The sequence below is a fragment of the Lontra canadensis genome, unplaced genomic scaffold (genome assembly GCF_010015895.1).
Source record: "Lontra canadensis isolate GAN:19392208 unplaced genomic scaffold, GSC_riverotter_1.0 scaffold41, whole genome shotgun sequence".
NCBI classification, from domain to species: Eukaryota; Metazoa; Chordata; class Mammalia; order Carnivora; family Mustelidae; genus Lontra; species Lontra canadensis.
The window spans coordinates 17,313,564-17,338,262 of NW_022631035.1; the positions used below are offsets into that span (position 1 = coordinate 17,313,564).

General features: G+C 55.4%; 2 protein-coding genes across 6 annotated transcripts in view; both read left to right on the plus strand.

Annotated features, from left to right (window-relative positions):
* PLEKHM1 (pleckstrin homology and RUN domain containing M1) overlaps positions 1-21,194 on the plus strand; it is a 44,277-nt gene extending 23,083 nt beyond the window's left edge. For all 3 annotated transcript variants that reach the window (XM_032870972.1, XM_032870973.1, XM_032870971.1), the window contains 7 exons: positions 4,894-5,164; positions 8,033-8,953; positions 11,196-11,341; positions 14,402-14,595; positions 19,160-19,223; positions 19,767-19,924; positions 20,685-21,194. In XM_032870972.1, the coding sequence (XP_032726863.1) occupies positions 4,894-5,164; positions 8,033-8,953; positions 11,196-11,341; positions 14,402-14,595; positions 19,160-19,223; positions 19,767-19,924; positions 20,685-20,796 (1,866 nt within the window). In that variant the 3' untranslated portion in view covers positions 20,797-21,194. The remainder of the gene's footprint in view (positions 1-4,893; positions 5,165-8,032; positions 8,954-11,195; positions 11,342-14,401; positions 14,596-19,159; positions 19,224-19,766; positions 19,925-20,684) is intronic.
* Positions 21,195-24,172: 2,978 nt separating this feature from the next.
* The window catches only part of ARHGAP27 (Rho GTPase activating protein 27), a 29,882-nt gene continuing 29,355 nt past the window's right edge, over positions 24,173-24,699 (plus strand). For all 3 annotated transcript variants that reach the window (XM_032870975.1, XM_032870976.1, XM_032870977.1), the window contains exon 1: positions 24,173-24,481. The gene's annotated coding sequence lies outside the window, so the exon portion shown is untranslated. The remainder of the gene's footprint in view (positions 24,482-24,699) is intronic.

Consider the following 24,699-nt stretch of genomic DNA (forward strand, 5'->3'; position numbering starts at 1 on the left):
GGCTAGTTGGTCTGACCAGGGCAGGCTCCACCTCACTGCAGGCCTCAGGGGAGTCAGGTTGCTGAGGGCCACAGGACCCACTCATCCGTGCACTCAGTAGACAGCCTCTGGGCTCACACTGGTCCAGTGCACCCCCAGCTCTCGGACAGGGTAGTGCCCTGCCCCGTGTGTCACCTCTGTTGTTCTCATCTTTCTGTGCGTCAGACACTGAGTCACTGCTATTTATTTGACACTTGGGCAGTGTGGGGTGGACAGTGTGGGGAGTAGAGGGTAGTCACTAACAAGTTGTATCACCATGAGAGCCACTCAGTCTTTCATTAAAGAAAGACCATTATTTTCTTTCTCTTTTTTTTTTTTTTTTTTTGACAGAGGGAGAGATCACAAGTAGGCAGAGAGGCAGGTAGAGAGGAGGAAGCAGGCTCCCTGCTGAGCAGACAGCCTGATGTGGGGCTCCATCCCAGGACCCTGAGATCATGACCTGAGCCAAAGGCAGAGGCTTACTTAACTCACTGAGCCACCCAGGTGCCCCAAGACCATTATTTTCAATTCACTCAAAATAAGGCCCTGCTCTGGGCCAAGCACCATGCTTGGTGCAGTGAAGTAACAGGATGGGCACGGGCCCTGCTCCCTGCAGACAGACACTGGATTAGACAAGTCACTACCCACATCATGACTATGCTGGTGACAAGAGCTGGGAAGGAAAGGAGCAGGGAGTGGGGGAGTTAAGGGAACTTTTATTTGTGGAATCTGGGGGGTTGTGAATTGATTTCTCAGTTTCATTCCAGAGGACAGTCTGAATTCTAAAACTTCATCCTGATCACTACCCTCATGTGGTCCCCTCATCACTGCCTGTGCCATGTGGTCCCCTCCCCCACACAGGAGTGCAGGCGAAATCTCTTCGCGTGACGTAACGAGGCTAAACTGGCTAAAAAGCACTTTTTCTGAAAACAGTCCAGACGCCTAGTATCTCTCTCCTCAGCCAGAGTCTCCCCTCTGAGACTTAGCTGTTGTTTTTGGCCTACTGTACCTTTAGTAGCTCAAGTGACATTCCTCTGTCTTGGGTCCCTAGTGGCAGGTGCTGCTCTGGCTCAGACCCTTGCTTGATGGTGGTTTCCCTCACTGTTACAGGGACGGAACTGGCCAGATGTGGGGCCTTAGATGAGCAGAAGGTAGGAAGGTGGTAGGAAAGGGGAGGGAGAAGGGCAACAGTGATGTGCTCTGCCCTCCCCACCTCATGGTGTGGTGCGGGGGAGGGAGGCTGGGCTGGGGCACAGCTGCAGAGAGCTCCTTCCAGGCCTGTGCACAAAAGCTCCAAGGACCCAATGTTCCCACTGTTTTTTCTCTGTTGCCTAAGAGAACAAAAGATTTTCCCTCGAGTATCATTTCCTGGTGACTGACCTATGGCCACTGGCCCGTGTCTGAACATTTCCTAGCAGTCTCCCTCGCATCTTCGGAAAGAGAAGCCCTCACCAATGATCATCACCTCACAATTCACATTTGTCTCCTTCCTTCTCATCCCTTCACCCCACCCTTCTTATTTCATGCTAAAGACATTGGGATAGTCAAGATTTATTCCCTCATCTGTTATAACTCTGTGCCAGGCATTAAGAAAAATGAAAGACAGGGTACCTGGGTGGCTCAGTCGTTAAGTGTCTGCCTTTGGCTCAGGTCATGATCCCAGGGTCCTGGGATCAAGCCCCACATCAGGCTCCCTGCTCAGCGGAGAGCCTGCTTCTTCCTCTCCCACTCACCTTGCTTGTGTTCCCTCTCTTGCTGTCCCTCTCTCTCTCTCTGATAAATAAATCAATAAAAATCTTAAAAAAAAAAGTTGTGGGGGGGATGAAAAATTGCAAACAGCTTCATAGGTACTAGGGCTAGGGGTAAGCAAAGAATGCCATGGGAGCCCAGAGGGGTCCCTGAGCCAGCTGGGATGTGGGAGGAGTGTAGACTGGGGAATGATAAGAAAAGCGTCCAGGAGGAGGTGATGGATGACCTCTGGGCTGAGACTTAAGGAATAGTGCTCTTTCCCACTGGAGCCATTAGCTGGGGATGGGAGGCCACAAGACTTCCCAGGTAGGTACCCCCGGCTCTGTGAGGCTCCTCCTGTCCATTTTCCTAAGGGAGCTCCCCTGGGTCTCTGTGGCCTAGGCAGGCTTTGCTCAGAATCCTGTGTTGCAGGTGGCACTCAAGTAGCCACCCAGATTGACACATTGTCCTGGCACTGGCAGAAGGAAACACCTGCTAATTTGGAGGGTTTTTGGAGGAAGCCCTGGAAGCCCAGCATTGTGAGGCCCTCACACTCCTGACTCAGAGCTCTCTACTCTTGGCTTAAGGAGACATCTAGCATCAGAATAGATTAAACCAGCCAAACTGATTCTTCTAGGGCAGTCCCAACCCTGCTCCCCTTCCTTGTCTGTGAGAGCAGGGAGGGCAGTCTGATTTAGGGGTTGGAAATAGCAACTTCAGGGTGAGGTTGGTGACACTTAACAAAACAGCTGGACTGGGCCCACCCCTTGTGTGAGTCATTTCCTCTGTATAGACAGCCACTTAGGGCAGTCCAACCAGCTTTCTTCTTGCCTCTGCTCGTCCATGCTTAGGCACAAAAAGGCAGGGAGTGCTTGAATAGTGAAGAAGAAAAAGCTGAAATCCATTCCCACAATCCCCTGACCCCAGACCCACCCCACTTCTCCCAGCTGGCAAGCAACTTCAGACTCAGCAACAGAAGGGAAGGGGCAGGGCCTGGCTGCCTGGGGCTTCAGGGGCCTCCTCAGAAGTGAGGAGCCCCAGCAGAGGTGCCAGTGAGGCCCTTGGGTCCTGCTTACCCATGTCTCCCTCATCTCAAACCCTATAAGCAGGGTGGAAAAACTCTACAGCTCTTCAGCAATTGGTGCTGGGATAACAGGATATCCACATGCAAAAGAATAAAGGGGGACCCCTTCCTCATACCATATGCAAAAATTAATTCAAAATAGATTATAGACCTAAATGTAAGAGCTAAACCGTAAAGCTTTTAGCAGAAAACATAGGACCAAATCTTTGTAATCTTGACTTAGACAGTGGTGTCTTACATATAACACCAAAGGCAGAGACAAAAGAAAAAATAGATACATTGGACTTAAGCACAATTTTAAAATTTTGTGCCTCAAAAGACACGAGCAAGAAAGTGAAAAGACAGCCCCCAGAATTGGAAAAATTATTTGCAAACCATGTATATGGTGTGGGCTTAGTATCCCAAATATCCTAAGTATATAAAGAACCCTTACAACTTGTGTTTGTGTCCTAAGGCCTCTGTAATGAAGTACCATAAATTGGATAGCTCAAAAGAAGAGAAATGCATTCTCTGATAGTTCTGGAGGCTTGCAGTCCAAAATCCAGATGGCAGGAACTGTCTGGAAGTCCTGAGAAAGAATCTGTTCTTCACCCTTCTCTCAGCTCGGGGTTGCCAGCAATCCCTGTTGTTCCTTGGCTCAAAGACCCAATACTCCCAGCTCTGCCTCTGTCATCACGTGACTTTCTCACTCTGTGTCTCTGTCTTCACTTGGAATTCTCTTCTGTGTGTCTGTGTGTGTCTTTTCTTCTCTTATAAGAACACCAATAACACTGAATGAAGGGCTCACCTTCCCCTAGCATGACCTCTTCTTAACTAATTATATCTACAACAACCCTACTTCCAAAGAAGGTCACATTCTGAGACACTGGGGGCTAGGGTTTTAACATATCTTGGTTGGGAACACAATTCTGTCTATGACACAGAAACAAAAAGCCAAACCAACTTAAGAATGGGCAATGGATTTGAATAGACATTTCTCCAAAGAAGATATACCAATGTCCACGAGGCACAAGAAAGGTTGCTGTGTCATTAGATACTGGGGAGATTGCAAACCCAAACCGCAAGATGGTACTTCACACCCATTGGGATGGCCATAAGCAAAGAGACAGACAGCAAAAAATGGTGGAGAGGATGTGGAGAAATTGCAATCCTCTACATGGCCGGTGGGGATGTAAAATGGTGCAGCCACTATGGAAAATAGTTTGGAAATTCCTCAGAAAGTTACACTTAATTACCATATGACCCATCCATTCCTCTCACGGGTATGTGCCCAAGGAAATGGAAAACAAACATCCACACAAAATCTTGGACATGAGTGTTCACAGCAGCATTATTCATAATTGCCAGAAGGGGAAACAACCCTGATCCCATCGGCCTGTGAGCAAACACTGTGGTACATCTGTACCTTGGGATACCATTTAGTCAGAAAGAGAAATAAAGTCCTCACAGCTGCTGTAACGAGGACAGACCCTGAAAACACGGTGCTAAGGGGAAGAAGGCCGACACAAAGATCATGTGTTAGAAGATTCCATTTATACGAAATGTCCAGAATGGACGAATCTTTGGAAACAGAAAGTAGATTGTTGCTTGCCTAGAACCGGAGCAGTTGAGGGGAAATGAGGAGTGACCGCTCATGGGCATGGGCTTTCTTTCTGGAAGAATGAAAACGTTCTAAATTTAGATTGTGGTGGTGGTTGCACAACTCTGTGAACACATTGAAACCGTTAAACTGGACACTTGAAATGGGTTAATTTAATGATAGGTGAATTGTGTCTCAATAAAGATGTTCCTAAAAAGCTTCAAAAACAACCTCTGGAGTGCCCAGGTGGCTCAGTCGGTTAAGGGTCTGCTTCGGCTCAGGATCCCAGGGTTCTGGGATCGAGTCCCCCATCGGGCTCCCTGCTCAGCTGGGAGTCTGCGTCTGCCTCTCCCTCTCCCTCTGCCCTTCCCTGCCTGCTCATGATCTCTCTCTCTCTCGCTCTCTCAAATAAATAAAATCTTAAAAAAATAATAAATCTTGAAAAAAGAAAGAAACAAACCTGTCTTCACTCCTTTCCCACTAGAAAAGCAAGAGCTGGATCTCTGAGGATGACTTCTACCGGCCTCCCCAGGAGCCACCCCCAGAGAGCCCCTCAGAACGCTCCGTGGCTTCTTCTGGAGGGACGCCAGAGTCGAGTCCCAGTCTCCTCCGGCATTTTTCTCAAGGACCAAGAAAAAGCTTCTCCACGGGAGCCTTAGACAAAGCATGTGCGCCTTCCCCAGGAAGCAGGAAGAGCAGGACAGCCGCGGCGCAGGAGCATAAGAACTTCCGGGTGGTGCACCGCCGGCAGATGGGTAGGTGGCCTCGGGCTCCCAGTGACCTGGCCGCGCAGGGCAGCGCCTTCCAGAGAGTGGCGCCGCCGGCCTCTGGGGGAGTCTTCTCACAGGCAGCGCCTCTTCCCCAGATGTCATAAGGAGCACCCTTGCGGAATAATTCAGGAAAGCATTTCAGGAAAAGTACTATATTTTCTTGTAAAATCTCAACAAGGTAATGCTCAAAAACCTGTTTCATGTAGTGAAATATGGCAGCTTTTTCCTGGAAGTCGTATGATTATACGAAACCCTGGGTTCTGCCTGGAGCCCGGAGCAAACCCTGCCCCTCGAAGGCATTTCGATGTCCCTTCCCAAGGCCTTTATCTTAGGTGGCTGGTTTAACAGCTCCCGTAGGGTATATCAGCTCTGCTCTCTGGTTAGTGTCCTCTCTGTGCCATTGACAGTGAGGCCATCTCGATTCCCATGCCCTGTGAGATTCTAGACAGTGGTCAATAACTATAACCACAGTTTGTCTACAACCCCCATAAACAAAGAAAAAAGTGTGCCCAGGAGTCCGTCTCTTTCTCGCTCTGTCTGCAGTGAGCCAGCAGACAGTTCTGGCCAGGTTCCTAGCTTGGGGAGTATAGGTAGAGCTCCGGTCTCTATACTCTCTTCATTTAGGTTTTTCTTAAAGTCCACGTTGTGACTGTAACTGTGCCAAAGCAGGTGTGCTTCATGCCCAGGCCGTCAGGTTCCCCAAAGGGTAGGAAGACCCTGTACAGGTGTTTGAAATCTCCAAGGCTAGTCCAGGCTGGGCGAGAGAGAACTGCGTGTCCTGTGGACCCCCATTTGGCAGCAGACCCCTGTGAAACAGGGAGCACTGAGCAGGGTGTGCTGGTTGGGCACCCACTCATTTAGCAGATGGTTTTCTGTGACGTGCCAGCCTGTTCTAGGTGCTGGGGACACAGCAGGAAGCAAAACAAAGTCTCTGTCTTCACAGACTTATATCCTAGTACACGAGGCAGGAAATAAGAGAATGTACAAATAAATGCATGGTATGGGCCAGTGACAGTCATTGTTATGGAGGAGAGTAAATTGGGGAGCACCAAGGTGGGGAGTGTACTGTTTCATGCGGCATGGCCAGGGAAGCCCTCACACATAAGATGAGCGTTGAGGAGATGGGAAGGGAGGGAGGGAGGGAGGCCCAGGGCAACTTTTGTGTCTCAAGCAGGAGAACAAATGCAAAGCCCCTGCCTTGGGCACATGCCTGGGAAACCGAGGAGTTGGGAAGAGGGTGGTTAGAGATGAGGGCAGAGTGACGGAAGGCCTCACAGGCCCCAGGAGGGGCCTTAGCTTTTGTTCTGAGGGAGATGGCAGCCAGTGCGGGATTTGGGGCAGAGGGACATGATCTGACTCCCTTTAAATGGGGAGTCATCCTGACTCATATGTTGAAGGACCTCAGGGAGAGAGACCAGCCAGGTGGCTGTCGCCATCCTCCAGGCCGGGGGTGACGGCCGACTGAGCCCGTGTGGTAGCGGTGGAGGTGGTGAGGAGTGGGGTGTTCCAGATACGCCAGCAAGGTGTGCAGACGGACTGCATGTGTGATGTGGAAGAAAGGAAATCAAGGACAACTCCAAGGTTTTTAGCCCAAACAGCTGGAAGGATAGTGTGCCATTTATGAGATGAGGAATGTTGGGAGAGAAGCCGGTCTGCAGTGGGAGGGTCAGGAATTCATTTTCAGGCATTCAGCTTTGAGGTGCTTATTAGATAATAGATGTACACAGAGCAGGTAGAGATCTGAATCTGAGGTTCAAGGGCACGGTTCAGGTTGGAGATAAAAACCGGGCCTAGGGACACGTGGTTGGCTCAGTGGGTTAAAGCCTCTGCCTTCAGCTCAAGTCATGATCTCAGGGTCCTGGGATCGAGTCCCGTATCGGGCTCTCTGCTCAGCAGGGAGCCTGCTTCCTCCTCTCTGTCTGCCTGCCTCTCTGCCTACTTGTGTTCTCTGTCTGTCAAATAAATAAATAAAATCTTAAAAAAAAAAAAGGCGGGGGGGGCCTTGTTGGCATAAAGCCCTGCGAGTGGGCAAGACAAGGTAGGAGGAGGGTGTTGATGGAGGAGAGGACCCAGAAGTGAGCTCTGGGGTGCTCCCGTGTTGAGATGTCAGGAAGAGAAGGAGGAACGAGCTCAGGGAACAGAAGAATGGCCTATTAGGGCTGAGAAAGACCCAGAGTGGCACCTCAGCAGCCAAGGGAAAGAAAGGGGGCTCAGCTGTCTCCAGTGATGCTGATGGGTCAGGCCAGTTGGGGACCAACGATTAGCCTTTGGAGTTGGTAACAAGGAGGGCATGGGGCTTTCCAAGTGCAATTTCAGTGGAAGGAGGGGTCAGACGCCTGACTGGAGCAGATTCAAGATGGAACGAGAGCAAGGGAACTAGAGACAGTTTTGATACCTCCTCAGGGGGTTTTCTGTAAAGGGGGACGGAGGAACAGGGTGGTAATTAGAGATGTGAGTGCCATCAAGAGAGCTATTTTTAAAGATGGCAGAAATAGCAGCATGTTTGTGTGCTGGAGGGAATGATCCGGAAGGGAAGGGAGAAAGCAGTGACACGGGAGAGGGAGAGAGGATTGTTGGAGAAATGTCCTTGTCCTTGAGTAGGCAGGGGAGGGGGGGAGGAGTGTCCCCAGCACAGAGGGGTTGGCCTCAGGCTGAGCCGTCAGTTCGTCCTTTGTGACAAGGGGCAGGTCAGACTGTGGGTACCAGTGCCAGAGTGAGGGGTCTGTGGAGGTAATCTTTTGAGTCCTTTTTTTGTCTCGGTAAAATTCAGGAACAAGGTCAGCAGCAGAGGGTGAGGACGGTGGGGCAGGGGGGGAATGGCCCGCAGTCTAAAGCGCTTCTTTCTGCCCCCAGGACTGTCCAACCCGTTCCGGGGTCTCATGAAGCTGGGCACCGTGGAGCGGCGGGGGGCCATGGGCATTTGGAAGGAGCTCTTCTGCGAGCTCTCCCCCCTGGAGTTCCGCCTCTACCTGAACACTGAGGAGCGCGCCTGCGTGGAGACATGCTCGCTGCTGCGCTGCGAGTCTGTGGGGCCGGCGCACAGCGATGGCCGATTCGAGCTGGTCTTCTCCGGCAGGAAGCTGGCCCTGCGGGCATCCTCCCAGGATGAGGCTGAGGACTGGCTGGACCGCGTGCGGGAGGCCCTGCAGAAGTGCCGGCCGCAGCAAGAGGATGAGTGGGTCAATATCCAGTACCCCGAGCCACCTGAGGACCCCCCAGATGCCCCCCAGGGCGGCCTCCCCTCCCACCCAGACCTGCTCCCTGAGCCTGAAACCCTCCAGGCCACACAATTCTGTTGGTCCTCTGCCCAAGATCCCGAGCCAGACGCTATCAAAGAATCCCTTCTATACCTGTACACAGACAGGACCTGGATGCCCTATATTTTTTCCCTCTCCTTGGAGTCTCTGAAATGCTTCCGAGTGAGAAACAACGAGAAGATGTTAAGTGACAGCCATGGAATTGAGACCATCCGAGACATCCTGCCAGACACGAGCCTTGGGGGCCCCTCCTTCTTCAAAATCATCACGGCCAAGGCCGTCCTGAAGCTGCAGGCCGGGAGCGCTGAGGAGGCCGCCCTGTGGAGGGATCTGGTACGCAAGGTCCTGGCGTCCTACCTGGAGACAGCCGAGGAGGCCGTGACCCTGGGTGGGAGTCTGGACGAAAACTGTCAGGAGGTGCTGAAGTTCGCCACGCGGGAAAATGGCTTCCTCCTGCAGTACCTCGTGGCCATCCCCACGGAGAAAGGCCTGGACTCCCAGGGCTGCTTCTGTGCAGGTGCCCATTCGCTGTCCCCCTCCCCCCACCATGCACCCGCCTCCCGCTGCCTCGGGTGGGAGTTTCCTGACGCAGGTTCTCCTGGGATGTGGCAGCGCGTAGCCCCTGCTTCTCCCCAGTGCCCACGGAGGCCGGCGCCGCTACCGGGGGTCGGCACCTGTGGGCGGCAGCTCTGCACAGTGCTGCTTTCTGCTCAGGGAGTTCCATCGGGGGAGCTCTGTTCTCCACCCCCTTCGTTATCACATTACCATATCGTTTGATCCTTTTGGAGTGGGGCATGGTGCCCTTCCAAAGATTCCTGCATGCTTTCGCAAGTGCACACAGTCTTCTTCCGTTACAAAAGTGGGCTCGTACATCCCAGGGCTGTGCAGTGCAACTTTCTCTGATGATGAAAACGTTCTAGATCTCTGCTGTCAAGCCACATGTGGCTCCCGAGTACTCCATGTGCAGCTAATGTGGCTAAAGGAACTGAATTTTCAGTTTAACGTAAAGGTATTTAAATTGAAACGGGTACCTGTGGCTTGTGGCCGGTTTGAAACAGCTCAGCTATCTATATTGTCCTACAACTTGTTTTTTTTTCTACTTAAGAATGTATCACGGGTATTATTCCAAGTCCGTCCACCTACTATATCATTACCGTCCTCAGATCTGATTCTCCTGCGGGGGGCACTGGGCCAGTTGCTTTATTTGGATTATTTCATTTATTCCTCACAGTACCTATCCCGAGGTGGAGTCAGATGAGGACCTCGACAGTCCTAGAACCTTGCTCCGCTCAAGTCCCCATAGGCCCTCTCCACTGCCTTGCTTTTCAAGGCGTGAGATAGTCCACGGCTCACATTCCATTTTCAGCTCTTCTCCCCGATCCAGACACCCGTTTCCATCCCCACGGGTGCTCCAGGCCAGCTGTGAGAGAATTTCACCCTGCTGCAGAGCGCCACAGCAGGACACCTGGCTCCAAGTGGCTTGAGGGCCGTCCTGTCGGCTGGAGCCTGTGGGACTAGAAGGAAAAGTCTGCTTTGGGCATCTGGAAGGAAGTGGTCTGCGGTTTTCTTCCTGCAGAAAACATGTTCAGGTCCCTGCTCACCCCTTCCCTCCGCCAGCCCCCAACCCTCACACTTTGCACCTTCAGCCTGTGGGTGTTGGGCTCAGGGAGGAGGCCAGGCCCCCAAAGCCCATGAGGAGGGTCCCCCAGTGGGCGTTAGTGCTGGCAAGGGGCACCTCTCGCTGTGCCTGTCGCCTGCCAGCCCCCGGGGAGCTTGGGCTTCCTTCCTGCCGCAAGCACGGCTCTGTGGCCAGGCTCGTACCCACTGCTGACGTTCGGCTGTGTTCATGGTATACAGGGTGCTTTCAGAATCTCCTCTCGCTTAAACTCTGTAATCACCCCACAGAAGAGCATGTAGCAGCTGAATTTTACAGAGACCACAATGGAACCTTGCAAAAATTCAGTGAAGGTTAGAATGAGGCAGCTAGGAAGCAGACGAGCCGACCCTTCTGGTCCCAAGTCCAAAGGGACCTTTTCCCATGCCCGTGGGAGGCAGCCATGTGTGCTCGGGATTAGAGCCAGGCTTTTGCTCTGCCCTGAGCATACCCCACCCAGCTTCTCGCTGCCCACCACCTCGGAGGGACCTCCAGCCAAGCGGCTAAAGCTGGGCCCTGCCCCACTGTCCCGAGGTATCGGGCATCTCTGACTCCGAGCCTGCACTAGGCAGTGTCCAGACTGCCCCCACCTCCAGCTGGCTTCCCCACCCCCTCCCTGTGGCCAGCCTCAGGTCCCCAGCTCCTACCCTGCTCACTGAGGCCCAGACTCGGTCGCTTCCATTTCTGGGCCCCAGTGGAGGGGGCAGACCTACAGGAGGTTGGCCTGCGTGAGCAAGCAGTGGGAACGTTAAACACAGGCGGCTAGGCAAAAGAGGATGTGGGTGCTAGTGGCAGCCCAACCCCAGTCCAGTGGCCAGCTCTGCCACGTCATCGGCCCGTGATGGGGCTGGTCTCCTCGCCTCTCTCTGCACTGATTTCTTGAGCTATAAAATGGCGATGACAATTGTTAACAGGGTTCTGTTTTTATCGCTCAAGAATGGGGTTGTGTCTGAGCAGTATGCGTATGAGTGAGGGTGCCTTTATCTCTGTATCCTTTGTGATCTGTCCCTTCCTTAAAGAGCAGGTCCTTCGGCTTAGTAACCCCTGCCCTAATCGCAAACTCGCACCGCCCCACTGCTCACTCTCCCGCCGTCCTTCTCCCCAGGCTGCTCCCGACAGATTGGCTTCTCATTCGTACGACCCAAGCTTTGTGCCTTCTCTGGCCTCTATTACTGTGACATCTGCCACCAAGACGATGCCTCGGTGATTCCGGCCAGGATCATCCACAACTGGGACCTCACCAAGCGCCCGGTAAGCCTGGAGCCCGGCCTTTCATGGCCACACAGGCTGCTGAGTGGCAGAGGAATGGTCGCTCTTCTCGCTGCTGCTCTTCATCTGTGTGGAGGACTTTGGCTCCAGGGAAGCCCAGGTCACTGGTTCAGGCCCCATGATGGGGGTGGAGGGGACCAACCAAGGGAAAAACGTGGTGCTGGTCTCTAGCCCCTGGGCAGAGCTCTGTCAGTGCCACCTTGGTCCTCAGCTGGAGGTCTGAGGGTGGTTCTTTGCAGCTCCCCATTGGCCGCGGACTAAACTATGTAAGGCACCAACAACCAGACAGATAGATAGAGATAAGGAAGGATAATTAGGATAGACTAGATGTGTAGATGGACCGTTGTGGGTGGATGGGTGGTGGGTGGGTGGATGGATGTGGATAGGTAGATGATGGGTGGGTGGGTGGGTAGATGGATGTAAATGGGTGGGTGGGTGGCTGGCTGGCCAACCAGCTATGCTCCCCCCAAACCCCCGAGTGTCAGCCTTCTCTGTGGATCTGTTTACATACGTTTTGAAAGTTGGGATCATCCTGGACTTGTACTGCTTTATAACCTGCTTTGTTCAGTGAGTATCACTTAGTCTTAGGTCCCTATGTTCAAATGCTTTTGAATTAGATGTCTTCCAGGATCTTTCACATTCCCCTTCTCCACCTGAGCTTACCCGCTGACCTAGCTGTGCTACCATTAGCCAATTATTTGACTTCAGTTTCCTCGTCTGTAAAGAGGGATTCATAAGTGTGTGCCTCCGGGTTGTGTAAGGACTAACAGGGATGGCCCTGCCGTGTCTTAGGGCCCTGTGTTAGTGCCCTTCCTTTCTCCTGAGGCCTGTCACACCTTCAGCCCCTGATTCACTTGGTCAGGCCCTGCCTCAAGGAGTACAAACTTGGCTTTACCCCAGAGGCACAGATTGCTGCTTAAAGACAGACACAGAAGCACAAAGGAGAAGTTGCCTACTTCTCTCAGGACCCAGGCCTGCTGGCCGCGGATGTGTCATCAGAGCCCAGGGAACGTGTGTGACTCTCAGATTCTGTGTGACCCCAGCCTCCACTTTGCTAGGGACCGGAACGCCAGGACATTAGCTTCACTGTCCCTCACTCTTGCCCCAAGTGGAAAGTATTTCACTGACTACATGTAGAATATTAAACCTCAGAACCACCACAAATGCAAATAATTCCTTGGCCATTAAACACACTCACTATTTACAACATCCGGACCCTTGTTAAGCCATCTTCTTAATCATTGCTGTAATTCTTGTGCCACTTCCTTTTCCCAGCTAGAAAATGACAGTACTTTTCTTGGCATATCTGACATCAGGAAATATCCAGCTCTCACTCTCAAAGATCCCTGGCCTGGGAAAAGACAGGAACATTCGAAATAGAAAGTGGCTGGCTCATGGGTTAGGGGCCTCCTTGTTCACTGTTGCCTCTGGCTGATCCACTTAGGGAAGGGCTAGCTGGCACTTGGCAGGATGTCATCCCGGGACTGGGGCTTCTTTCTTGCCTGTCTCCGGCAAGCCTACAGGCCAGAAACTGTCCCGGGGGAGCAGGAAGCTCCTGCCAGTCGGTCTGTGGCGCTTGGCAGCTCTCAGCACACATTCCAGTGTGTGATTTCATCTGAGCCTCGCCCAAGACCTGAAGCTGAGTGGTGGGAAGGGCTGGGCCAGGGATAGAGACGAGCTGTCGGAGGAGAATCCCCAGGTCTTTGCTGCCCGGCTGCCCACCGGCCGGGGGGGCTGGTACTTCAGGGCTCTGGGACATGGGGAAAGGAGCTGTCCATCGCGGGGGAGGCAAGAGATGGTGGTGGAGCTGGATGACAGGAGGCCAGAGGCTCCTAACCCTCCGGTGTGACCATCTCCCGAGGGCTCTGTTATGTCCCCCATGCTTCAGGGGACCGCGGGGCCACACAGGCACTCAGAGTCAGAAGGCATTTCCCATTCCTGAGGATATGCTACGTTTTTTATCTCTACTCAAAATAATTCCATAAGGGAGGTACTTTTGTTTTCCCCATTTTACAGACAAGGAAACTGAGTCACAGAGGTTTAATGTTAGAAGGTGACACTGCTAGGAAGTGGTAGAGCCAGGATTCAAATTCAGTTCTGACTTGAAAGCCTGACTCCTAACCACCGCACAGTAGCTGATCATGGAGAACGTCTCGGCTCCTCCATCCTTGTCACAGTGAGGAGGACCCTGAGGCAGGGAGGGCTTCTCCTTAGTGAGGCTGCCCAGTGTGCAGAGACCACGCTCAGTTTAGGCCTGGGCTCCGCTTTCTGCAGGTAGATTAGATAAGCCACTTCGAAGGGCTCCTGGAAGCCTCAGTTTCTTTATAAAATGGGGATGATGAAAATAAATAAAAAATCTTAAAAAAAAAATGGGGATGATGACGTCTTCCCCATTAGCTTGTCATAAGCATGAGGAAAGGATGTGCTTGAGACCCACAGCCCACTGTCTGGCACTTAGTAGGTGCTCAGTAAGTGGCTTTGGCGTGAGGGTCAGGACTGAGGGAGGGACCTACAACACCCTGTGAGCTGGGAGAGGCCGGAACTGATGCCTCATCTCCACACAGGGCCTCGGGGGGACCCTGGTTGGTTCTGCTGGCAAGAGCTGGGGGGCTTGGGAAACATTATTAAGCTGTGTCTGATCTCTGGCTTCCTGTGGCTGGAGCCTGACTCAGCCAGTCACCTGGTTCCTGAGGCGGCCCTGGGGGTGTGCCTGTTTCCGTTAGGCAGGAAAATGGGGGCCAGGAAGACAGGAAAGAGTAGGAAGGGTCTGTGGGCCCAGGGGGAGAGGGGCTGTAGCGGGTGCCGTGGAGGGGGACTGGGTTTGGGCCTTAGGTTACTGGGTTCCCACGTTGACTTTTATGAGCGGTGGACCTAGGCCAGGTCACTTCACCCCTGGGCCTCCGTTCCCTCATCTGTAGAATGGAGACGGTGCCCTTGGAGTAGGGTGGGCGGTGAGCAGGTCGGTAAGGCCGTGCCTGTCCCAGAGGCGCTCACCAGACGGCTGTGCTGTCCCGTCCCCGCTGTCCTCGGGCGGCGCTGCAGATCTGCCGGCAGGCCCTGCGGTTCCTGACGCAGATCCGGGCCCAGCCCCTCATCAACCTGCAGCTGGTGAACGCCTCGCTGTACGAGCATGTGGAGCAGATGCGCCTCGTCCGAAGCTGCCGGGAGCAGCTGAAGCTGCTGGGGGATTACCTGGGCCTGTGCCGAAGCGGGGCCCTGAAGGAGCTGAGCAAGAGGTGAGCGGCCTGGACACACACCGGCCCGCCGACACGCACTCAGCCGCAGCCGGCGCCGCGCCTCTCGGGAGGGAGGCCAGGGCTGGGCAGAAACCAGCTTCCCACCAGGTTGGGGAAACAACCACATGCTTTGAAGGCGGCTTTTATTTGTTCGTGTATTCATTTCATTCAACAAATATTTACTGAGAACATTCTGAGAGCCCAGGTTTGCGGCCGGTTAAGAGGATTGGAGGAGGGCAGAGCAGGGAAGACTTCCTGGAGGAGTTGACAAACAAGGTGAGGCTGAACAGTGAGTAGGAGTCTCAGGAGAGGGTGATCCAGACAGAACGGAGACTGTGCACAGGCCATGAACGAAGTCCCCCTTGATGAAAAGAGCAGAGAGAACTTGGGTGGGAGCTGCCAGGAGGGAAGGGGGAAGTGTGAGGAGGCTGGGAGGCAAGGGCCATGTTGCCCTGGCCTCTCCCTCCCCAGTCCCCGCCACCTGCTTTGCTGCTGTCCAGCACAGCATCCCTCCCAAAATCTTCAGAAGAGGGCAAGATTAGGGTGGGACCATCAGGGTGCCATTTGAGAAGCTTCTCATCCCCTGGAGCCTGGGGGCCTCCTCAGGGTCGGAGGGGATGCTGTGCTGCAGCATGGGCTTAGGATCTGTTTGGGCCCCTCATAAATGCCTCCTGGCACAGTCCACAGCCTAGGGGCTGGGCTCTCCTCGGGCCCTCAGGAGGGCCCAGCCCTCTGCTGGGCTGCAGTTCTAGGCTCCTGGTTCGTGTCCCGGGGCCATTGCTACGTGTCTGCGTGGGGCCCGGGCAGTGCCCAATACAGGCCCCCCAGGACCCTCAGGAGGGGGCTGCAGGGAGCTCTCTCTCAGACATGGGGGAGAGGCAGGCTCCCAGAGCAGCCAGCTGGGCCCTAGTCGGGCAGCCACCATGAGGGACCCTAGCAGGCTGCTTCCTGGGGAGGTCTTGCCTGTCATGGTCATCCGCTGGGCACCTGGGTCTCCCCTCACTGCCCTCCTTTCTGAGATTCTAGGACTCAGGGCTCCAGAGAGTCTCCCTCCAGCCCCCCCGACCAGGGTGGTGAGATCTCGCTGTCGTCACTCTCCAGTCAGAGGGATCTCCTGTGGACCTGAGCTGACTCGGTGCCTGCAGAGTGGGTCCTGGGTGCTGACCTCACTTCCCTGGCCCTGGCCTGCCCCGATCAGTCGGTCTTTGACCTTGCTGACCTGTCTGGGCTGACCTTTGGGGCAACCCTGCCTCTTTCTCCCTGATCCTGCCGTTCCCATCCTTGGGTAGCTGCACTGGAAACCTGCTGTGCAGCCTACCAGCCTTTGAGAGAGCAAGGTGAGGCCAGTGGACATCCCATTTTGAAAGCAGCATGGGGCAAGTGGAAAAGCTCGGGAGCATCCTCTGCCCAGCCTCAGACTTGCTGTGTGACTCAGAGAGGTCGGTTCACTTGTCTGAGCCTCAGCTTTCTTGTCTACCAATGGGCCAGTCATCTCTGTGCTCATGCGGCCTTCCAGAGTTGTGGTGAGGGCCCCTTGAGGGGCTCAGAGTCTGGAGAAAGACACAGATGGCCCTGGGTCAGCATGATTTGTGCCGTGAGGGAAAGCACCCGACCCAGCCTTGTCAGGGCCAGAGGGCCAAGAAAGCTCCTAGAGGAGATGGTGTCTGAGTGGAGGGTGTGCAGCATTTTCTTACCTTCTTTAAAAAAGAAAAAAAAAAGTGTTTCTTTTTTATAGAGATAATCAGTATCCAGATATTCAGATAGCATAAAAGAATCAGGCAGAAAGTTCGGATCACCCCTCCCCGCCGCTATCAGTACTGTTAGAACTTGCTTCTAGAATTCTTTCCTTACCCGTGCACATAGTGAACTGGGATTTTGCAAAAGAATGAGGAGAAGGAAGAAGGGAGGGCCCAGCTTTCCTGGCTCAAGGGGACCCGTCATGTGGATGGGGATGGGAGTGTGGTTCACCAGGACCCTTGAGGGGTTCCATGCAGCTGGATCGTGAGGGTGGACGCCAGACCTCAGAGGTCCTAAGTGCCACACTAAAGGGGTTTATCCTGCCAGCAGCAGGGAGCGCTTTGCAAGGTTTTGAGCCTGGGACTCAACATTCTCCAGGGTTTAAAAAAGGCCAATTTAGGGGGTGCCCTCCTGGCTTAGTCGGTAGAGCATGCAACTCTTGAACTTGGTGTTGTGAGTTTGAGTCCCACATTGTGTGTAGAGATTACTTAAACATAAGATATACAAAGAGAGAAGAAAGTAAGCACAAAAGTGAAAAGCCCAGTTGGGCAGGAGTGGGGCACCGGGGCTGGTTTAGTAATTAGGGACACGAGGAGGCCTGGCCCGAGTCGGCCAGAATGGAGGCTGAGGACCAGAATGGTTGAGAAGGAGGGACAGGCCTTGAGTGTGAGCGGTGAAGTCAGGGAGGAGTTCGCCGTTGCTAGTGGCAGCCCTCTGGCTGGGCCCTCTGAGAGAAAGGGGATCCTCAGACAGGCCTGGACATGTCTCCAAGGGCCAGAGAAGCCCCAGAGCACCCTCTCGATCCCTGGAAAGGAGCCATTCTAGAAATGCCCTGGAGGGGTGGTCGGAGGAGGGACCTGAGTTCAAAGGAGTCACACAGCCTGGGCTTGGAACCCAGACGTAGCAGCCCTGCCTGTGCCGTTTCCCGCCCCATCACTGGCTGCGGCGGTGAAGGGGCAGCCTTGCCTCTGTCTTCCACTGTCTTCCAGAAGGCCCTACACTCCTCGGCCCCTTCCCCTGGGCCGTCATCCTCACACAGAAGAGGACAGAGAGGGGTCTCGGGATTGTGGGGGAGAGAACAGGGTCCCAGAGCGGCCCTGGGGTGTGGATTTCTCTCCTGATGGCAGGATGAGAAGCATCTTGCCCCAGAGCCCATGCTCTTGTCCCCTCCAGCTTGGACTGAGTGCCATGAGGAAAGCACCTGCAAACCTTCACTGAGTGCGTGACGGGCCCAGGGGACAGTGGCTCGCAGGGAGGATCTTGGGCCTGGCCGCTCCGCCCCCATGACTGTGGGGGCAGAGGGCAGATGACAGAGATGGCTCCCCATCCAGATCAGCCCCACCCTTCCTGCCAGTTCAGGGACAGCCTGTGTGGCCCCCCCCCATGTTTTCCTGGTGATAAATGGCGGCTTCCTGTTCCCAGAAAGCTGGAAGTTTACTGGGGAAACCAGCATGGTGAGCTGAGCAGCCAGTCATCAGTGTCCTCACCCATTGTGGCACCATGGCCTGCCGGGCTGCTTGGTGGGGCTGGTCATCTCCACCCCAGACTGGGTTCCCGCAGACCACAACTGAGGCCGTGGGGTGGAGTGTGGCCGAGCCCCCGTTCCAGATGCCCCAGGGCCTCCTTAGGCTTGGAGCATTCTCCCCAACCCCAGTACCCACACCAGCCGGGCCAGCCAGGTGTCATCCCGGGGGGATTTCTGCAGGTGTTTCCTCTCCATCCCTCAGGACAGAACCCGTTGAATGTCTGCCCTTGCCGAGGTGGAGAGTAGAGTCGCCCTTGGCCTCTGTCTCCCCCATGCCCCACCCCTCAGTGAAATGGGATGTGCCAAACTTAGGCCATCTCTGTGCCTCTCACATAGCACCGAAACCGGATGCTTGACTGTCCCTCAGCTAGCCCAGGGGCGACAGGAGAGCAGAGGCCACATGCTATGTATTTCTGTCCCCAAGCGCTGTCCTTGGTATGTGATGGTGGCAGTAATGACAACAGCTAACACTTCTGGGCATTCACTGGGTGGGTAAGGGTGCAGGCTCCAGAGCCAGACTCCTGTGTTCAGACTCCGCTCTGCCACTCCCTAGCTGTGTGACTGCAGGCAAGCTGTTTAACCTCTCTGGGCCTCTGTTCCCTCTTCTTCTCAAAGTGGGGATTATAAGTGTACCGACCTTAAGGGGTGGCAGAATGAGTCAGTGGCTAAAGCTCTGAGCCCAGTTCCTGGTACAGATGTTAGCTTTGGTCATCGTCCTCCTTGTTGGTTAATTTTTTTATAGATGCTTTATTTTTTATACCTGAAATTTTTTTGCAATTTTTTTCAGCTTTGTTGAGGTATAACTCACCAAATTGCGAGGAATTTACAGTGGACAGCATGATGAGTTGATGCACGTTTGTACACCATGAAAAGGCTCTTCCCTCTGCTTCATTCACACATCACATCCATCCCTCACTTCTTACATAGAGACTTTGGATGAGAGCATTTGAGCTCTACCTTCTCAGCAAATTTCAAGTGCACAGTACAGTGTTGTCAGCTACAGGTGGTAATTGTTCGTTGTTTACCGTGTGCTGGGCGCTGTGCCAAATGCTTTAGATAAATTATTTAATCCTCAGAACAGCTCCATTTCTAAGGTGAGGAAGCTTGAGGTGCAGAGAGGCTGAGTCATTTGCCCCAGGTCACCTGGAAGACCAGGTCCCCACCCCAGGCGGCTCAGCTGGCTCTTAGGGACCGCCCCACCAGGCGCTTATACGCAGGTAGCAGCTGAAGGAATGAAAGCAAACAGAGGTTGGCCCGGATCGTGGAAAACCTTCTAAGGAGCCCCTTATGTTTTGTTTGAAGGCTCAACCACAGGAATTACCTCTTGGAGTCGCCCCACAAGTACAGTGTTGCTGACCTCCAGCAGGTGAGAATGCCTCCTTGACCCCCACACTTCTGTAGAGGGACCTCATTCCTGGAGAAATCAGAAATGGGGATGCAAGAGGGGGGCTGCAGCTTCTCAGGCCCTCAGTCTGCATGTCTCACTGTCACGTGCTTCCCAGGCAGTGACCGGGTGCCAGCCCCTGCGATGAGCAGGTGGCCGGTGGAACCCGGGCCACACGAGCTCCTCAGCCCCTTCCCTGCTGCGGGGCTCATCCCCAGTGGGAGGGCAGGTCCCAGGGGTGAGAGCCGGGAACATTCCTTTCCTCGAGGGAGGGCACTGTGGATTTGGGTCTCGTCTGCCAACACGGTTATCCCCGGTGACCTCTGCGTCCGGGAGCTGGACAGCCTCCTCGTTTGGCCTGATCCAGGGAGCCTTTCTTGCCCAAGCGGGGAGAGACTTCTTTGGGGGTAGGAGTCTTTCAGGTAGAGTGTCAGAAGCAGCCACAGGCCGCGTTTTCCAGACGGCCTTGGCCTCACTCAGCACAGCTGCCTGAAAGGCCTGGCGGCCTGCACTTACCCTCCACAGATCGCAGATGGGGTGTACACAGGCTTCCTCAATGCCCTCATCGGGTTCGCCTCCCAGCATGTCTACCACTGCGACCTGTGCACCCAGCGCGGCTTCATCTGCCAGATCTGCCACCACCACGACATCATCTTCCCTTTCGAGTTCGACACCACTGTCAGGTACGCGGGACCCTCGGCCGGCTGCCCACCCCTGCCCACAGCCGGCCCTGGCATTCCAGGAGGGCAGGAACCCAGAACACAGAGCCGCGGGCTGGGGAGGTCGTCTAGAGCAGACGATGCCCAGGCCAGTCACGGCCAGCTTTGGGCCAGCTTGGGGGACAAGAGAGCCCTCCGAGGACCCCTCCCTAGACCAAGGAAGCTATCTGTCTCTCTCGAGAAGAGGTATCTTGCTGAGTCTTTGAGTGGGGGCCTCAGTTTTGTCATCTACAAATGGGTTGAGAAGGGACTGAATGAGCCGCTGCCCCAGAGGGTGGGCACAGGCCACACAAAGTGGGCACCCAGTAGGGGCCCCCCACCTGGTTCCCTCCTGCAGTGATGGTGGTTCTTACCTGGTTAGCACTCATCAGGAGCCGCTAAATGGAAAAATTCAGCCGCCAAACCTCCAGCCCAGGTGGGAGTGGAAAACTGAGCAGGCGGGAGCATTCATTCGTTTGCAGTAGGTGTCTCATGGCCTAGATTCAGCCCCTGGGCTCCGTTTTTCAGACGGCAGGGTGTTCTCAGCATAGGCAAGGATCATGTCACGAGTCCCCAGCAGCATCGGTAGGAAGTGCGGCAGAAGGGAGCGTGACTGTGGCGTGGCGCAGGGTCGGTGCCCCAAGGTTTTGTTCAGAGGTGGGGAGGCAGCACACGGGCCTTGGGTTGTGGGTGGCGCTGGGCCTCCCCGCGGGCTCCGGTCAGAACGCTGGCTGCTGTCCCCCAGGTGCGGCGAGTGCAAGACCGTCTTCCACCAGAGCTGCGAGGCCGTGGTGAGGAAGGGCTGCCCCCGCTGTGCCCGCAGGCGCAAGTACCAGGAACAGAGCGCACTCACCTAAGCCAGCGTGCTGTCCCCACCCAGGACCACCGGGCAGGGACACCCCGCTCAGCTCGGCCCTCCCAGCTGGGTTTGGCATCAGCCTGGATCCCCTCAAGGTGTCACAGCTGTCTCCCCTGTCAGGAAGACTCAGATGTGACCAGAGCACGAGCCTACCCGATGAGGCCCTCGATGATGTCCCCCAGCCCCTCTCCCGTCCATCTGCTCCAGGAGGTGGGGACACCATCAGATGCCCCCTCGTCCAGGGGAAGCGGGAAAGGGAGCTTTGCACTAATCTGGCCCCCAGCTCGCCTCACAGACGTGACACCTCCATGAGGGCTGTTCAAACACTGTGGACATGAGACTTGGGCACATTCTCGATTCCACATTCCTGATTAAAAGGTCTAGTTTTTTAAGACAGGTTTTTTTTTTCCCTTCATATTTCAACAGAAAATATTTTTTTATTCTTGACCCTACCCAAGTCACCCAAGAAATCCAGGCATTCTCACGTGGAGCAAACATGTGGGAACATTTGGCCCACAGGCAGGTGGGTGGCGGGGAGGCCACCAGGGGGCCTGAGCCTGTCAGCCAGACTGGGCGCCTTTCCCTCGCACACACCGGGCCCTCGCTGCCCATAGCTCAAGTATGTGCCAAACTGCCCGGGAGCTGGCGGGATTGGTCCTGGTGACCGCCTTCTTCCTCTGCCTCGTCTCTCTTCACCCTGCCCTGTCCTCCTCCCCTGAAAACCCCGTCACCTTTTTCCGGGTCAGAGCCCCCTGGCTCCCCTAAGCCTGGGATTTCGGTCCCGGCGGGAGGAGGGAGTGACTCGGAACCAGCACTGTCAGCACTTTGCGCCTTCCTTGGTCCAGACCAGGGTCATCTTCCCTCCCCCTCAGCCCCTTGCCCTCCTTGCCTACCGCAGACATCCAGCCCGATGGCTGCTGGAGACATGCTGTCAAGGGGACACCCCTCCCCCAGAGAGGGCAGTGACCCTGGGCCAGGGCCAGCCTTGGGCATCATGACTGCCAGGCTCCGCACTGTGGAGTGGTGACCCTCCACCCTGTCCTTCCGCGAAGAGTGCCAGGCCTGCTGCAGAGATGGACGGGGACACATGGGAGCGGCCACGTTGTGGAAGGATGCCCAGCCTCAGTTTACAAAGCCATGGCTTCCCAAAGCCTTGCTGGACTGGCCCAGGAGGGGCGCTGCCAGTACTGGAAGAGGTCACTGGAGGGTGATTGCCTTTTCAAGGGGTCTTGGGGTAGAGTGGGAGCCTGGAATTGTTTTCAAAATGACATTGAAACCCTGTAGTTCGGGGAGATTTCTCTGCTGCCTTCTCCTATCTCTTCTGGACCCACAGCCCCCCACCTCCCACCGGGGTCCTCTGGCCATCCTTTCTGCTCTCAGCTTGGATGGGGGCCCCCGGTGGAGACTGCCCGTCACTGTTAAGAGATGAATCTATTCCCACCTCTCCCTTGGGGTTATTCAGCTGCTGAGTCACCCGCCCAGCCCTGTGGAGCGGGGTAACTTGTGCAAGAGAACAGAGGAGGTGGTGGGCAGGAGGGGAGGGCTGCCACACGGCTTCTCTGTCCCCGTCACGGAAGATGGTGCACGCCTATGCCCAGCACACCAAAGCCTTCTAAATGGGAAAGTGGGTCCTTATCTCTGTCCCGCACCCCCACAGCCAGCATTAATGCTCCCCCACAAACCCAGCCCGAGAAGAGCCGCAGGTGCCCCAGTCCCCAGGTGGACAGAGGCTGGCTGGGGATGGACGGTGCAGCCGAGGGCCACCCTGGAGGGCTCACTTGGGTTGGGTGGACAGGCTACCTCCTGTCCACAGCCGCCTCCCAGGGACTAGTAGCATTAGAACGGACCCCCTGCCCAGTAAAAGCTGCTGATGCTTCCAGATGAGTTGGCTTTTACCCTCTCACCCTCAGTGGAAAGCTGACGTGAACCTCAGTGGTGCCCACACTATTTTTAAAATGCCATTTTATGCAATAAACTGTTTCTAGTGAGGGGCACTGGCCCTGAACAGTGCTTTGCAATGTGTGGAAGGAACTGCTGCGGTGTGATTTTTGAATGATTTTGCAGTAAACCTGATTTTTCTCACCTCTGGTCTCGCTTCTGAATCCTGACGCTGCCACTGGTTGGGGGAGGCCACCAGCCATCCTGTCGTCCTCGGATGGGGCCCCACTCTGCGCCTGATAGCATGGAAGGCCTGGAGAGGGGTGGCTGGGGTAGACCTCTGCAAGCAGGGGGTTTGCGCACCAGGCATGGGCATGCCAGGGAGGAGAGGCGACAGTGTTCGGTCTGTCCCTTCCCAACTAGGAGTCAGATGAAGGGGCTTTGGAGGGATAGCATTTCAGGCCCGTGGTGCGGAGGTTTCCTCACACACACTCATATGTAACAACTGAAGCTGATCCCTGAGATCCCACCACAGGGACTTCCTCCCTGTGCCTGTCAAAGCACAGACCCCTGGCCCCGGAACATGAGAGATGTCGCGACTGTTCCTCTGCTGGGTTTTCCAAAGCAAGTGAGGGGGCTCAGGGAGAAAAGGCTCTTTGAGCAGGGCCGGAATCAGGGTGCATGGTTTCAGGGCTCCATGTGGCCTTTAGTTGCCTGCTCCCCTGCCCTGAAGTTCCAGGAGGAAAAGGCCACCACTGCCCGGGGCAAGGACAGAGGAGGGAAACAGACTCGTTCCCTGAAGCAGCTCACAGGAAAGTGGGATTGAAATATTAGGCTTTGCAGTTCCTTGTCCCTGAAGAGGACTTTCAGCCCCTGGGAGGGGGGAGGGGCCCCTTCTGCGCATCCCCTGAGCACCAGCTTCCCTCAGGGGCCTCAAGTCCCTCCAGGGTCAGTAGGGGGTGGGCTCTGAGAAGACCGAAGGACCTGGGTTTGAGGCCTGGGGACAGGGCCCCGTGACCTGGGTGCTCCCTGCCTTTTTTCTCCATCCTCAGCAAGATGCCTCTCTGGACATTCCTTTCTCCCTTCCCCGCTTCTGCCTAAAGGAAAATGTAGAGTTTGGAGACCTCAACCCAACACCGAAGAGGAGGGCACTCATAATAAAAATATTAATGAATGTGTGTTCTTACAATAATAATGTGATAATACTACACTGTGCTTGGTGCAACTCCTTCTCATCCAGTCTTACCAACCGTCCTGCGAAGGAGGCGCCCCTGTCCTGTCTACAGGAGAGAAAATGCAAGTGCTAAGGGCAGGCTGCTCTGGGCTTACCCTGCGGACAGCCTGCAGGGTGGCCCTCTTCCAAAGGACGATCCGGGCAGCTGGGGGATGGAATCGCACAGTGGGAGGGAAATCTGGCCAGAAGTAGTCGAGGAAACTCCCCCACCCCCACCCCACATGCCATCATCCCGGCCCTACTGCTTCCACCTCCCAGGAGACAGCCAGGTGTGGCCCATGATCCCAGGAGGTGCAGGGGGGAGGGCGGTGTCTGACTCTCAGGGCGCTGGCCCGGCCCAGAGGGGACAGGAAGCCAGGACACCGGGGATTGTCTCTAGCAGCCGCAGCCCTGCCTCAGCCCGGGAGGAAGTTCTGCCGGGCGCTCTCCGCTGGTGCCTCCCTCGCTGTATTGTTGAACAGGAAACCGGGCTGCGCGGGAGCTGGGCGGTGGAGGAGGGAGCGGCGGACGCCGAAACCACGCGCTCCTGCCGGGACAAGTGGAGGCGAAGCCAGTGAGCGGACACCCCGAGGTGCCGAGGCCGGGCCGGGCCGGGAGTTGGTGGGGGCGGGGGTCGGGGGGGGCGGTGCCGCAGGTGGCGGGTCCTCTCCCCCAGGAACGCCGCGCGCCTGCTCCCCTTCACCCGGCGCTGGGGTGGGAGCTGCGCGCACCCGGGAGCAGGGCCGCGCGGGTCGGATCCCCAGCGAGCAGCACAGATGCGAAAGGCTGCGGTCCGTCCGGGGACGGGAG